Genomic DNA, 15,669 nt, shown 5'->3' with positions numbered 1-15,669 from the left:
TCTTTGATGGGTGAGTTCACTGGGGGGAAATATTGCCAAAGGAAATAGTCCAAAAGAAAAAGGCCATTTGTCTGAAGATGTCCCAGCAGCACTATTTATAATAATGACAAATGGCTAAAGTCCAGCTCTGGACAAAGTGGCCAGCTCTAGACAATTGTTCTTTGGGAGATGGAGACTGCAGGCCAATGAGGCAAAACTTCAGGTGTGACTCCTACCCACATCTCTCTCACTCAGAAAAGCACATCAGACTGCCAGGGAGCAAGAGTGGGGTGGTTAGAGGGAGGTTCTGCACTGCTCTGATTCATATGCTTCCCATTAAATCAGGATTTCTCCAGAGAAGATAGTGGCCAAGAAGCACTTGAAAAGATGCGCAACGTCATTTGTCATTAGAAAATTGCAAATAGGCCAGGCACAGTGGCTCATGTCTGTAATCCCAGCACTTTGGGAGGCCGAGGTGGGTGGATAATGAGGTCAGGAGTTCGAGACCAACCTGACCAATATGGTGAAACTCTATCTCTACTAAAAATACAAAAATGAGCTGGGCATGCCTGTAGCCTCAGCTACTCGGGAGGCTAAGGCAGGAGAATCGCTTGAACCTGGCAGGTGGAGGTTGCAGTGAGCCAAGATGGGCCACCAACTCCAGCCCGGGTGACAGAGTGAGACTCTGTCAAAAGAAAGAAAGAAAGGAAGAGAGAGAGGGAGGGAGGGAGGGAGGGAGGAAGGAAGGAAGGAAGGAAGGAAGGAAGGAAGAAAGGAAGGAAGGAAGCAGAAGGGAAGGGAAGGAAGGAAGGAAGGGAAGGAAGGAAGGAAGGGAGGGAGGGAGGGAAGGAAGGAGGGAAGGGAGGGAGGGAAGGAAGGAGGGAAGGAAGGAGAAAGAAAAAAGAAAGAAAGAAAGAAAGATTGCAAATAAAAACCACAATGAGATGCCGTTTTATATCCACTAAAATGGGTATAATTTTAAAAACTGAAAACAAGCATTGGCGATGATGTGCAAAATTAAAGCCCTCATACATTGCTGGTGGGGATGTAAACATGGTGCAGCCACTGTGGAAAACAGTTTGGGGGCTCCTCATACTTGAAACACAGAATTATCATATGACCAGAAATTCTGCTCCTAGGTGTAAAGAAGTAGAAACAGGCCGTCAAGCATCCGAATACTTGTATGCAAATGTTCAGAGCAGCACTATTCACAAAAAACAAAAGGTAGAAATAACCCAAATGTCCATCAACAAATGAATGGAAAAACAAAATTTGGTATATACATACAATGGAATATTACTCAGTCTTAAAAAGGCATGAAGTACTGACACATGATACAACATGAGTGAACCATGAAAACTTTATGTTAAATGGAAGAAGTCAGACACAATAGGTCATATACTGTATGATTCCATTTTCATGAAATATCTAGAATAGGCAAGTCCATAGAGGCAGAAAGTAGTTTAGTGACTGCCTGAAGCTGAGAAAAGTGGGGAATGGGGAGCAATTGATTAATGGGCATAGATATTTCTTTTGGGGTGATGAAAATGTTTTAGAACTTGATAGAGATGTTGATTGCACAATATTGTGAAGGAACTAAATGACACTGAATTGTGCACTTCAAAATGGTTAATGTTATATAATGTAAATTTCACCTCAATAAAAAGTAAGTCTGGATATCTAAATGGTTAATAAACATATGAAAAGGTAATTAATAATTAGGAAAATGGAAATTAAGGCTACAGTAAGATCAAATATGTACCCATTAGAAATGCTGAAGTTAAGCTCAGTGACAAGATCAAGTGCTGGTGAGGATGTGAAGAAATGGAGGCCCTCATTTCTTGGTAGCTGTGTGGATCTGTACAACCATTTAGAAGACATGCTGGCATTGTCTACTCAGTTGGGGGATATGCACACTCTGATTCAGCACTCCACTCCTAGGTATAGAACCAACAGAAATTCATGCACATGTGCACTGAGAGAAATGTACAAGAATGTTCAGAGCGACACTATTACATTAGCCCAAAATGGAAACAACCCAAATGTTGGAGAAGAGTGGATAAGTAACATATGCTATGCTAATGCAATGGACTATTATACAGCAATGGCAATGAACTACAGCCACATACAGCAGCATGAATAAATCTCAAAAACTTATTATTCATTGAAAGAATCAGACACGAAAGAACAGATTCTGCATTTAAAAAGTTCAAAATCGAGTAAAACAGAACTTCAGAATTTTGGGATACACACTTAGACAGTAAAGCTATTTTTAAAAAGCAAGAAAGTGATGACTGTTAATGTCAAGGTAATGGTTACCTCAGAGAGAAAGAAGGGAAAATAAAACCACAGCAAAGGGGTTCAGGAGAGCTTCTGGGGATTATCCTATATCTTCATCTGGATTACATGTTTGCTCTGTGATACATGATTGTACTGTACCTTTAGCATGCACTTTTCTGAATGGATGTTGTATTTCACAATAAAACAGCTTAAACACAGCAAATAATTTGCAATCATCAACACTTTATTAGCAAGAGCAAATTACTTGTGACACCACCATCCCTACCTGGACAATAGCCCCCTTATCTTCTAAAATATTGGGTATTCCAATGACCCTGAAACTTTACCAGGAAAAGGAAAGATTGGTGCTGTCCTCCAGCTCAACCCTGACCACTGGAGGTACAAGAGGCCATGTGGGTGACACCCACTGACGAGTGTCTCTTTTTTTTTTTTTTTTTTTTTTTGAGACAGAGTCTCCCTCTGTTGCCAGGCTGGAGTGCAGTGGCGCGATCTTGGCTCACTGCAACCTCCGCCTCCCAGGTTCAAGCTATTCTCCTGCCTCAGCCTCCCAAGTAGCTGGGACTACAGGCGCCCGCCACCACGCCTGGCTAATTTTTTGTATTTTTAGTAGAGACAGGGTTTCACCGTGTTAGCTAGGATGGTCTCAATCTCCTGACCTAATGATCTGCCCTCCCCAGCCTCCCAAAGTGCTGGGATTACAGGTGTGAGCCACCGCGCCTGGCCGACAAGTGTGTCTTTAAACAGGATGGTGTAGAAGGATGGGATTGGCTGCACACAGGACATTCTGCATGGTAGATGAGAAGACTTCAGGAAAAATGGCATTACAGTTGTCTGTGGCCCTTTCTTTCTTCCTGTGAACTATGACCCCTTTGGGGCAGCTCTGTGCCCAAATCCTTTCTGTACCCAGCCAGCGTGAGGGCCAGCACAGAATGGGTTTGTTGAACTAAACTATGTGAAATAATCAACTAAACTATGTGAAATAATCAAACCTCAAACTAGAAAAATATTATTTTGTTTTGTTTCCCAACATTTTAAATTAGGACTACAGAGATGAGTGACTCTTGCCTCTCCACTTCATAGATGGGAAAACAGGCTCAGAGTGGGAAAAGCAACTCATCTAAGTTCATGGAGGAAGTCAGTGACTGGAACCCAGGTTTTCCAATACCTGAACTTGTGCTGTTTTAGGGCGTGCAGGATATCAGGAAGTTTACAAAGACCCACTTTTTAACAGATCAACTATCTGCAAAAAAACCATATGCCTGTGTTCTACCCCTACCTGAGGAGCCCTGTCCTGGGCCCACAATGGCATTCAGGGATAGTACGGAGAGTCGATCCAGAGGTCTGGAGGTGCAGGCAGAACTCTGGACCCATTTTCTGAGAGAATCAATGCCCTAAGAGGCCGGCAGCTTTTAAGTTGTGAGCTGTGTGCCAGCTCTGTACCAGGCTGGCTAGGAACCCCACCTCGAAGCCCCACCAGATCTGGGGCCTAGATGCTCTGGGAAAATGCATTCTTTTATTTAAGAAGCAGCTTTATTGAGGCATAGCTTACATTCCATAAAATTCACCCATTTTAAATGTACAGTTAGATTATTTTAGTAAATTTATAGAGTTGCACAACTACCACCACAATCCAGTTTTAGAACACTCCCCAAAAAGTTTCCTCATGCCCCTTTGCAGTCAATCTCTGCTTCTGTTTTCTGTCTCTGTAGTTCTGCCTTTACAGAAATCTCATATATAGGGACTCTTACAATGTATTGCTTTTTAATGTCTGGCTTCTTTTACTTAGCTTAATGGTATTAAGGTTTATCCATGTTGTTGTAGCATTGATCAATACTTCATTCCTTTTTATTGCTGAGTATAGTATTCCATTAAATTGATACACCTCATTTGTTTATCTATTCACCAGCTAATGGTGAATTTAACTTTATTTCCAGTTTTGGTTATTATAAATAATGCTGCTATGAACATACATTATGAGTTTTTGGGTGGACATATGCTTTCCTTTCCCTTAAGTAGATACTTAGGAGTGGAAGTGCTAGATTGTAGGGTAAGTATATATTTAACATTTTAAGAAACTGCCAAATCGTTGGGAACATGTATTTCCACTCATAACAGCCCACTTACAAACATGCTTTCAGAAGCCACCCCACTTAAGCATACAGCGTAGTGGTTACAAGTACAGATTCTGGAGTCAGACCCTCTGGCCTCAAATTGTGCTTATATTACTGAAGGCTACATGCCTTGGGCAAATGACTGTGCCTCAGTTTCCTCATCTGTAAAAGGGGATAAGACATGGGGTTGTTGTGATGATTGACTGAGCTCATTCATGGCAGAGCACTTAAAACACTGCTGGTTCATAGTGCTATGAAGTCTTGGCAATTATTTTTTATAGCCAGTTGGGCAGTGGTCCTATGGAAGGAACAGCACCAGCCCAGAAGTTCACAGACGTGAGAGGGCTATTATGGATCTACCCAGTTACAGTCATGCGGCCTTGAGGAGGTCACATCCCCTCTGTAAGACAGAGCCCAATTTACTTCTCAGCACTGCTGGGTGGTGATTCCAGGGATGTGATGAAGGTGACATTGTGCTTTGAAGACTGCACGATGCCATGCAATGGACTCATGTTACAATTGTGACATTCAGATTGTGGGGCTCATTGGAGACCATGGAACCCCTAAAGCCTTCTCCATCCGCGAAGCTCTTCTAACTACACACTAGGATGGTTAAGAGCAAGGACTCTGGAGTCAGACTGTCTGGTTCAAATCCCACCCCAGCCACTTAGAAGTCTTGTGACTTTGGACCTCTGTTTCTTCATCTGAAAAACAGAGATAGTAACTGTTCTCAGTCCCCACCTCCTGGAGTGGTTGTAAGGATTGGATGAATGAAATATGAACATGTTCACACCTCCACCTGGATATACAAAGTGTTTTATAAGTATTAGGGATATTAAATTGCATTACAAATTCAGTTTGCAGGAGGACAGTTTACATTTTTAGGAATCGTTTCATATCCCCAAAGGGGCACTGAAAACCCATCAGTTGCAAATGGCCCTCCTTAGACCGTTCTCAGCTCCTGAAGGTTTGGTGGCCCTCCCTTTTTACATTATAAATGGGAATAGGACTTCCTTTGTGTTAGAAACAACAGCCCTGACACTGAGGGATCCCAGCGACACACACAGGAGGAGAAAGAAACACCAAAGTTCCTATCCCCAGATCCATCTTCCTTTTGGGAAACTGGAAGTTGCAGCAAAGTTCATAAAAGACCATGGAACCCAAAGTTGGCCTCTGTCACTGAGTTGGCAGGGCCCTATATCATATGCAAAATTGCAACTTTCTGACATGAGCCATGGGGCTGAGAAGCTAAAACTATACTCCAGCTGCCCTTTGATCTGCAATAAATGCCAGGCTGGACACTCTGGCAGGAAAAGCTATCATCGGATTTGGGTCTTGTTGCCCAGGAGACAATGGGCTGTCTTGGGCTTCTTCAGGCAAACAAAGAGTTAACCAAGGCCACCTTCTCAATCCCGTTTCCTTTGGGCCAACTAGAGGTTGTTTCCTAGACTTTCTGTTCCCTTATTCAATTGAAGATGTGTACTAATCCCCCAGATTCAAAGGGGAGGGGGTCAGAAGCTATAGAAAGCATGGCTCTTCTGCAAAACTGCATGGAGAAAGAGCTGAGCAAGGGCAAGAGCCTACAGACCTGGATTCAAGTCCTGGCTTTTGGACTGGCCACTTTCTAAGCTTCTCTCAACCTCAATGTTATAAAAATACCTGCATTGCGATGGGATTAATAGAAGCCCAAACCTCAGCACCGTGCAATATACCCTTGTAAAAAACCACACATGACCACTCCCTGAATCTAAAATAAAAATAAAAATACCTGCATTGCTTTCCAACACAGTTACTGCAAGAATCAAGCAGTAATTTCTATCACTTATTTTGTGCCTAGTATGTACTGGAATCATGGAAAGCACATTATTTCTAATTTCTCTAATATTCACAGCATTTCTAGGAAGGTAAAATGGTCTAATTAATCGCCTTTTTCGGATTGGGAAACTGAAGCACAGAGCGATGAAATCCATTGCCCAAGATCACTCAGCCAGCCACAATTCAAACCCAGGCAGTCTGACCTTAACCGAGGCCCATTTTAACTTAGGTCTACTTTAACTTATATCTTACTATTCAGCCAACCGCCTGAGTTCTGCTGGAGAAACTGAGGCCCGGGGAACGGAAGGGATCAGATCTCTGGCTTCCAGGCCACAGCTCTTTCCACCACCGGTGGAGCCACTGCCCATGATAGACGTGACCGCTTAGGTAACTCAGAGCTGGGTTAAGCAACCGAGCAATTCAGTTCCGTTATTTCCTGAGAAGCAAAAGCCCCAGATGTCCCTCCCGGTGTTCATGCTTCGCACCTGTGTGCGGAGAGGCACCAGACCTGCCCTTACCAGAAGCCAGCCAGCACGCACAACCTAAGCGCTGGCGCTGGGTGCGCTGAGGCTGTTGGCGCTGGCGCTGGCGCTGTTTCTGAAGTCCCTCTCTGCCTAAGATTGGAGGCTCCGCACCCAGCTCAGACATCTCGGGTGCCCAGACAGCGCTCCAACCGCCCCAGCTGCCCAGGGATCCCATTCACAGCTATAACCCCTGCACTGCCAGGAGGTAGCCGCCCGCGGGACCGCCAGTGCGCACTGAGTGGCAAGACTCCCTTTTATGTCCAGGAATGAGGCACGCATCGCAGCCGCGTCCGCCGCCAAAACCGACTTCCCCCACGGGCGCGGAGGCAGCCGGTGCCACCCTCCGACCGGGTTGCTTACCTGTCGCACCGCCGGTCTGGGTGACGGCAGGGAGGGGCGTGGAGACAGAGAGCAGCATCAGCAGACACCAGCACTGCCCGTTGTTCCTCCTGCAAGATGTGCCCGAGGGAGAAAAGGTGAGGCGGGCAAGAGTATTGGAGGGGCCCGGGACGCGAGGAAGCAGAGAAGCGGGTCTTACCTTGGTGCCATCTCGCGGGTCTGCGGAGCCCCAGAAGGCGCGCGGCTAGTCGAGCAGAGAGTTGGAGCTTAGCGGAGGACGAAGGGTCGCTGAGCGCTGGCCGCCGCGCTCGCCCTTCCTGCAGGGAACAAAGGCGGCGCTCGGCAGCGGCGGCGGCGGGCAGAATCCCGGCTCCCGGCCCGCGCCCTGTGTCACCCGCGCTCTGAAACCCGACTCACCAGCGCTCTGAAACCCGACTCCGCCGCGCCCTGCGCTCCCCCGCGCGCTGCGCCCCACCTCGGGCAGCGGCGGCGCACTCACGCCCGAGGGATACCGGCCGCCCCGGCCGCCTCCCCACGCCCCTTTCCCCCTCGACGGACGTGCGCTCGCCTCTGCTGCCTCCACCCGCGGCTGCCTTATGTAACCTGCGAGGAAAACCCCGCGCCCGCGTTCGTTGGGGCAAGCGGGATGGGCTCCCTCCCGCCCTTAAGTCTGTCCTGTCGGGGCTGACCCGCAAGAAAGCACTCTTTCACAGCCGCCGAGGGAATCCTCTCCACAGCCCAGGGAGGCTGGAATCAGTGATTTCCTTATATGATGGACAAGGAGACTGAGGCTCAGAGAGGTGGAGCGTATGTCCCAAAGTCCCAAGCTGCACTGAGCTCCTAGATGCTGTGACCCACCCTGCACGACTGACACATGGACCGACTTGAATGCCCAGGAGTGGACCTGCCTGGGGGCCATAAGGGATACATACAACTAAATGCAGCAGAGATAATCCTAATAAAAGTTTTTAATGTACTGGATTCCAGGGCTTTCCTCCCTATATATACCTTGCCTGCCCCCTTCATCAGAATGTAAGCTCCAGGAGGGCTTATCTGTGCTTTGTTCCCTGCCTAAAACAGCTCAGGTAGTAGGAGATGCCAATAAACGCTGGATGAATGAAGGAGCACAGTCTTGGGTGAGGCATCACACCAGGCCCTGTGATGAGATGTGGGGGTCATGAACCAGGCTCAGCCTCCAAAAGCCCTCAGTGGGAGTGAGGCGGTTCAGGGCAGACTAACCCATCTGTGCAGAGCTTATCGCAGGGCACTGGGTAAACCCTCAATGGTCGCTTTTTATTAAGATTACCGCCCGGCACATAGTGTGATATCTTGGAGCGAGAAGAGGCACCGCTGAAGTTGGCTGAGACCTGGACAGCTCTGAGGCCAGGCAAACACTAGAAACCTCTCTTCCTGACGCACCAAGTAGCCACAGTGGGCCGTGGCTCTGTGGTCAGTTCCTGTGTTTGATTCAGTTCCACTCTAGAGGATGGGTCACCTCTTGCCAAGTGAGTTAGCCTTGCAGAGGAGACGGCATGGGAATGGAGATAAGCAACTAATGCTTACTTGGTGTGGATTATGTCCCAAGCCCTCTGCTAAATGCTTTAGCTGTGTTATCTCATTTAATACCCACAACAGCCATGGAAAGGTGATACTGTCATGATCCCCATTTCATAGATAAGAAAGCTGAGGTTCAAAACATTCCAAGGCTAATGAATGGCAGATGCAACACCCATGCTCCTCCCCACTCAGCCATGCTGCCTGCCAGTAAGCAAGAAGATTAGACTCACTCTCCACCCTCAAGAGCAAAATCGCAGTGGAGACACAGAGCACTTGGATATGAAAGGGTTCATGCCAGCCTGGGCATTGAGGGCTCAGAGGAGGGATGGTTGGCCTGGAGATCAGGAGTCTGGGTTCCAGTCCAATGCTGGCCCTGGCTGCAGGGTGAAGTTGGGCAAATCTTGCCCTTGGTCTGATTTTTTTTTTCTCCACCTGGATAATGGACACAACTACCTTGAATTGAATGGTGGCTGTGAGTCCCTTGATGGGACCACCTACTGGTACACCACAGTGCTCTCTGTCCATTGGATTTTGGCTTCTATTATTAGAGGTTGTGGATATTCTCATCGGGGCTGCGGCCTGTGGAGGGGGACAACTGGCAAGACAGAGGGGGGACCCTAGATCAACCTCTTAAGGGATTGAGGCTCCAGTAGCCAAAGCAGCTTGAGAACCAGGTTGGCCTCATGTGGAGCTAACACATAAGGTGAAGTGCATCCCAACAAAATTGTCCACTTGAGGCCTCTTTCCTAATCTGTTCACATTCCCTGTGAATGTAAATTCTCTCCCACTTGCAGCCACTCTGTGATGGGCCTAACCTTATTTTATTTTGATTCACTAACCATAGGGAATTTGCTTTCGTAATTCTATATTTCTCTATTGTTTGTAAAGTACCACATTAACTAGGAATATAATTGACTTTCTTAGAACTATATTTCTATACTGCTTAGAAAAACCACATCAGTTATGGCTACATAGTAGATCTAGGGTTCTGTTTGACAGTTTTAAAACCAGAGATTGTGAACTGGCAGCCATAGGCTCAATTTTGGTTCATTTTTGATTTTGGTTTTTGTTTTTGTTTGAGATGGAGTGTCGCTCTGTCACCCAGGATGGAGTGCCACTCTGTCACCCAGGATGGAGTGCAATGGTGGCTCACTGCAACTTCTGCCTCCCGGGTTCAAGTGATTCTCCTCTTCAGCCTTCCAAGTAGCTGGGACTATAGGCGCCCATCACCAAACTCGGCTAATTTTTGTATTTTTAGTAGAGACGGGGTTTCACCATGTTGGCCAGGCTGGTCTCAAACTCCTGACCTCAAGTTGATCCACCCATCTCAGCCTTCTAAAGTGCTGGGATTAAAGGCATAAGCCACCATGCCCAGCCTTCAATTTTGCCCATAGATATGTTTTATCTGGTCTGCTGGGTGTCAACCTCCAAATTAAATTGGCTAGCAATATTTGATAATTAGAGAATTGCACAGTAAAATTGAGACTTCTGGATTCTTTTTGAAATTTTGGAAAACCTGGCGACATAAGGCCTGCATTCTCTGTGCCAACAATTGATTGGCATTGAATAGGGGCTGCTGCCTTCAGCTAAGGCAGTACTGTCCAGTTTGCCGTAGTTCCCACCACCCCATATTGTCCCCAAAACCAAAGCTAAGAATCAATTGCCCCTTATCACAGTTGCACTCTGCCTTTGCATATAAGAAAAAATGGAATAGGTTGAATGCTCATGTTCCTGTTAAAAATGGGTAAACAGAAGATATATGGGGAGAAGAACATGTTTAAAGAAAGATGGGGAAAAACATATTTCTACTTGTTTAATATACAAATAAAGTGTGTACATTGAAAAAAATGAAAATGAAGGTGCCATTATGAAACAAACCTGGCCTGCTCAGTTACATATATAACATGAAGGGTGAAGGCTTGATTGTGATCCAATTTATCAGTCCAAGATACATATGCATAAGGCAACAGATTCCTTTCTACTCTTGCAGGGAAGTCCTATGTGCACATTTCATATTTTGTTGGTTCTGTGTAACTGGTGATACCCAATTCACTGGAATCTAAAAATGAAGGTTCCCAAAGCACACTTCTCATCTACAAATGACTGGAAATAGACTCGTGTTAAGGTTGTTGATTTTGCACCTATTTCTCCTGGGAAGCCAGACCATGTTCATATTCAAGAAGGGCTCTCAGTTTGCAGCTTGTCCCTGAACTCAGGCAGATGAAGAACAGGGAGGGTCTCAGGCCTGGGAGCTGAAGTGGGGGCCAAATGGTCCCAGCTGTGGGTGTGGGAGGGATGGGGCAGGAAGCCAAGCAAGACATTTTACCTCCTGCCAGACAGTGTTTTTAGGGCTTAAGTGATTTCCTTCCATTCAATGTTAAGTTGTAGAAACAGCCAAGAGGAAGCTTCGTGTCATACCCAAGCTGATCTAAATTGTTTACCACCGTTCAGTGTAATCTGTGAGATTGGGATGTGTGAAGACTGGGGATCTTATGTCCCAACTCTTGCAGAACTGGACTAAATTAATAGGCTGTTCCATTTTCCCATAATCTACCCAATGTCCCTGATAACTCAGTATCCAAAAGCATTCTCCATACTGTCTCAAGCAGCTGGAAGGGGCACAAAAATCTGTGGAAATCATCTAAAACTTTGGTTTCTGAAGAAGTTACCAAGAATATAGTGCATGTCATTCTAGACCTCAGTTTATTCACTACATGGGTACAATGCCTCCCTTGTGGAGATGTGATGAGAATGTCTACAGGAGGTAGTTAGAGCTTGCATATCATCTGATTTAATGTGCAGAAAAAGTGCAATAGATTTAACTAGCTAACTAGAATAGAATTTACTAGAATAACTAAAGAGATAGCTGCCTTTGGGATAACAAAGAGAAAATAATGACTGTTTAAGCCCACAACTACCTTCCAAGGAGGACTCATTTGTTCTGCTGAGCATCTTGATGTGTTTGGATATGCAAAGAGGGGCCACAGGCTGAGACAAGAGTCATTGGTTCAACATAAGAGAAAATGATGGATTTGAAAATCTGACAATCCAAGAGGAAAAGAAAAAGGAGGGAGAATGTATCAGACACCTTTTATGTGCCACTGCAACATCCTGTCCAGATCCCCTCCATCTTGATCATTTATGTGCAGGGTGGCTGTCTTCCAACTGCCAGCACCTGCATCCCTTCACCTGAGCGCTTTCTCTGGCCCCTGGAGCCTGCTCTGCCCACAAGCACAGAAGACCAGAAGTGTTGGGAAATTAATGGAGCAACCCCCTTCCCCAAGCAGCTCTCAATCAGTGATGGTCAGGAGCTGGTGGATGAGAATCTCAGCCCCCTTACCCAGCTGGTGGGAACACCTAGGCAGGCACACATTCTATACTTCTATCCAGAGTTTCCACAGGACTGAGCTCTGGTTTCCCACAGGGGTATTGTGCACTCACTATTGGCCGCCTCATTTCCCCACTCCCCTTCCAGTGCTTCTTAAGAAAACTGACCAAGTGAACTGCTGGCAGTGGAATCCTTGCCTCCGAGTCTTTTGCTGCGGGAATCCAAATTAAGATAGCTGCTTGAAATTCTTTTAGTCTCACCCGTCTCCAGGGTCTCTGGCCACTTGTTCTAACAGCAGTCCCCTTTGTGGAGACCAGCTCTACCTGGACTCTCACCAACTTCAGGCAGATACAACTCACAGCCCCTGGCCTCATGTCCACATTGATCACCTTTCACTTCCACCCCAGGGCTTCTCTGCTGATGCTAAAGCATGACATCCTCAGCACTATCCTTAGTGCCTGCAATGAGCAACCTGGAAGTACAGTGCAAATAACACCCTGTGGGGCAAAATTTCAGCCAATGGAAGCCAGTAGATGTATTTTTCTCCCTTCCTCTTCCAGATGCACTGTGCCAAGAAAGTAATTTATAAGGCATCTCAGAAGATGGTCACACAATGCTTGCAGAGCAGTCCGTCATGTCTAATGCCTCTTATTGGGCTCTTCCTCCTACCTCGCCTCCCTTTCCTTTTCACTTCTGCTCTCTAAGATCACACTCCCTAATGCCATAGAGGCACACAAGACTTAGCCTCAGATGCTACTATCTGAATAACCCAGGATGAGACAGGTGATGGAGCTTATCTCTCAGCTTCTGACCTACTCATGCATCTTAACAGAGTATCTAAGGCAATTGTCCCTTCCTGCTCACTATCTTCAGTTAGCATGATGTCACCAGTATAAGGGACCAGCAGGATAGTCCATGGCATGTTGGAATGACAAGGTCCTTATGGACTATATTATAACAAAGAACTGTTATGATACTCCTGGGACAAAATGGTGAATATATACTACTGTATCTGCCATGTAAAAGTGAACTGGTTTTTATCTTCCTTGTGATTCCACTTTGCCAGGTCACTCTGCATCCCACGCACCAAAGGCTATGTTGGTATATTCCAGTAAAGATACCGTGTTTGGCATGGCAGCTGCAATGGATGCTACCATCTGGCCAAGTTTATGGAAATCCACTATCATCTGATTTATGGAAATCCACTATCATCTGATAATAGATTTGGCTTTCGCAGGGGCCTATACAAGCTAATTAATGGAAATGTAATGGGATCTACCATACCCTGCATCATTTAAGTCATGATAGGGGTTCTAACCTCTGCAATACTTTCTGAGAGGTGATTTTGCTTCTGATCTACTGTCTTGAAGTGGAGGAAAGGGTGTAGTTTCAAGGACTTCCACTTGACTTTTCCTACCAGACTCTACAAGTCAAGTTGCTAATGTGAGGGTTCTGCCAGAAGCTAAGACTATCTATGCCAATTATATATTTGAGATCAGGCCTAAAAAGGTCTAGACAGCATGAGTAAATTATGTGAACAGGTAGCCCAGACTCCCAGGTCACTTACTGCTTTGCACCAACACCCCTTCTTCAGTTCACACTTAGGGCTTCATGGGTGGTTTCCTACAACCAGTAATCAGTTAAGGAAAGAACCCAGGTTGCTTCACACATGAGCCTGTGTGATATGTCAGTGCTAGTTGAAATGAGCTGTTGCTGCATTGCAGCCTTCTCAAGGGTGGCCGCAAAGGATAATGGTGAAGAGAACTCCTCCCAGGGTGTAGAACTATGAGTGGGGCACTTGGTCAACCTCTTTGAAAGAGAGAGAAGTAGTATAGTATTATGATGTATGTAGATGCCTGAGCAGTGGGGAAATGACTTCGATGTTGGCCAGAGGCCTGAAAGACAAGATCGGATGATCTGGGACCAGGAGATCTAGGGAAGCATAATGTAGATTGACCTACAGAAATGAGCACACGTGTTGGTCTTTGTATCTCAATGCTCACGAGAAACCATCCACCACAGAGGAGATAATTGAACAGCCAGGTGACAGGGTGACTGATCCTGTGGATGTCAGCCAGTCTCTCTCCTTGACTATCAAGGGGCTGACACGGAGAAGCCTTAAACAGTGACAATGATGGCAGGGGTAAATGCTAAGCACAGGCCCAGGAGCATGGGCCCCATCCCTCTAAAGCAGATATAGCTGCTGACATTGATGAATGCCCAGCCTGCCAGCTGAAAAGACTGACACTGATCCCTCAATATGGCACCAGTCCTCCGAGAGGCCAGCCAACCCTTTGGTGATAAGTTGATCCCCTCAGACCCCATCCTGAGTATGTCTTCCTCTTCAGCATCAGTACCCAAATGGAAATGGGTTTGCCCTCCCTGACCAAGTTCCTTTGCCAGCACTGCCATCCAAAGACTTGCAGAATGTTGGATTTATCGGCATGGTGTCTGCACAACATTGCCTCAAGTGAAGGGACTCATTTTATGGTAAAAGCAGTGTGACAATGAGTGAATGATCAAGGACTCCATTGACTTGATCATGTAGCACATACCCCAGAAACATCTAGATTAATACAATGGTAGGAAGGCCTGTTAAAGGCTCAGCTAAGGCACCAGCTTAGGGACCACCTGGTGCTGAGCTGTAGGACTCTCCTCCAGAATGTGGTTGGGATAGTCACTGAATTAATGGCCAATACATGTTGCTGTGTCTCCAAAAACTAGAATACTTGGGTCTGGAAACCAAGGAGTAGTGGTGGAATTCAGTCCTTTTCCTCTCCCAGTGATCCACTGAAACTAAGCTCTGGTGGGGTAGAGGTGCTGTGTTCAGCAGAAGAACTCCTCCAAAAGATACAATAAGGCCACTAAACTTGAAGTTATGACTACTATCTGGTCACCTTGAGCTCCTCATGCCAGTGGGCAAGCAGGCAAAAAAAGAGTGACTGCATAAGTGGGGCTATTGAGCCATGATGGCCACCGGGAGCCACAGTAGCAGCTACTTTATGGGGCAGAGAAGATATATTTACAATCCAGGGAATGTCCTGGTGTATTTCTTGGTACATGCATATCCTGTAATGACAGCAAATGGGCACATGAAGCAATCAAGGCAGCTGAGAGGTCAGACCCTTAAAGGATAAAGGTCTAGGTCACCTCACTAGGCTAGCAAGCCAGATCATCCAAAGTGTGGACTGAGAATAAAGGAAATCAGACTGGGTGGGGGAGGAGGGATATGGCACCAGCTACAGCTGAGGGGACTTCGGCTTATTTCACTCTCCTGGCTAAAATCTTCTCAGAGATCTCAGTTGGTTATGATCTTGAAAGGGATTCTGTGACTGACTGGACTTGTACCCCTCTTCTTAGAAAATAAGTGATAGGAGGCCAAGATGGGATCACTTGAGCCCAGGAGTTCAAAACCAGCCTGGGCAACATGGCAAGACCCTGCCACCAACCCCTCCCCGCCACACACACACAAGGAAAATAAGTGAGAACATCATATTCTTTCAAAATTGAAGGTCCTATATGATAGCATAGGAGCTAGAGCTATTGGGAAGGCAAACCTAAGCAGTGCAGGGAGTAAAGTACGCCACACATCTCTAATGCACCATTTCAAATCCTCTGAATTTCCTGCCTCCAAGTGGTCATTCATTCCAGCCACAGCCATTGCTGCAGAGATCAACTCACCAGGGACTCCAATCAATTACGGGTAAACCTGGCA

At 46.3% G+C, this 15,669-nt stretch overlaps 1 protein-coding gene across 1 annotated transcript in view; it reads right to left on the bottom strand.

Moving 5' to 3' along the window:
* COL15A1 (collagen type XV alpha 1 chain) overlaps window positions 1–7,642 on the bottom strand; it is a 127,862-nt gene extending 120,220 nt beyond the window's left edge. The window contains exons 1-2 of the mRNA XM_063696614.1: window positions 7,269–7,642; window positions 7,091–7,179 (exon numbers count right to left, since the gene is read on the bottom strand). Coding sequence (XP_063552684.1) covers window positions 7,091–7,179; window positions 7,269–7,279 — 100 coding nt within the window. The 5' untranslated portion in view covers window positions 7,280–7,642. The remainder of the gene's footprint in view (window positions 1–7,090; window positions 7,180–7,268) is intronic.
* Window positions 7,643–15,669: the final 8,027 nt, after the last annotated feature.

Source organism: Gorilla gorilla, chromosome 13 (genome assembly GCF_029281585.2).
Source record: "Gorilla gorilla gorilla isolate KB3781 chromosome 13, NHGRI_mGorGor1-v2.1_pri, whole genome shotgun sequence".
In the NCBI taxonomy this organism is placed as follows: Eukaryota; Metazoa; Chordata; class Mammalia; order Primates; family Hominidae; genus Gorilla; species Gorilla gorilla.
This window is presented reverse-complemented; position numbering and strand designations above follow the sequence as displayed.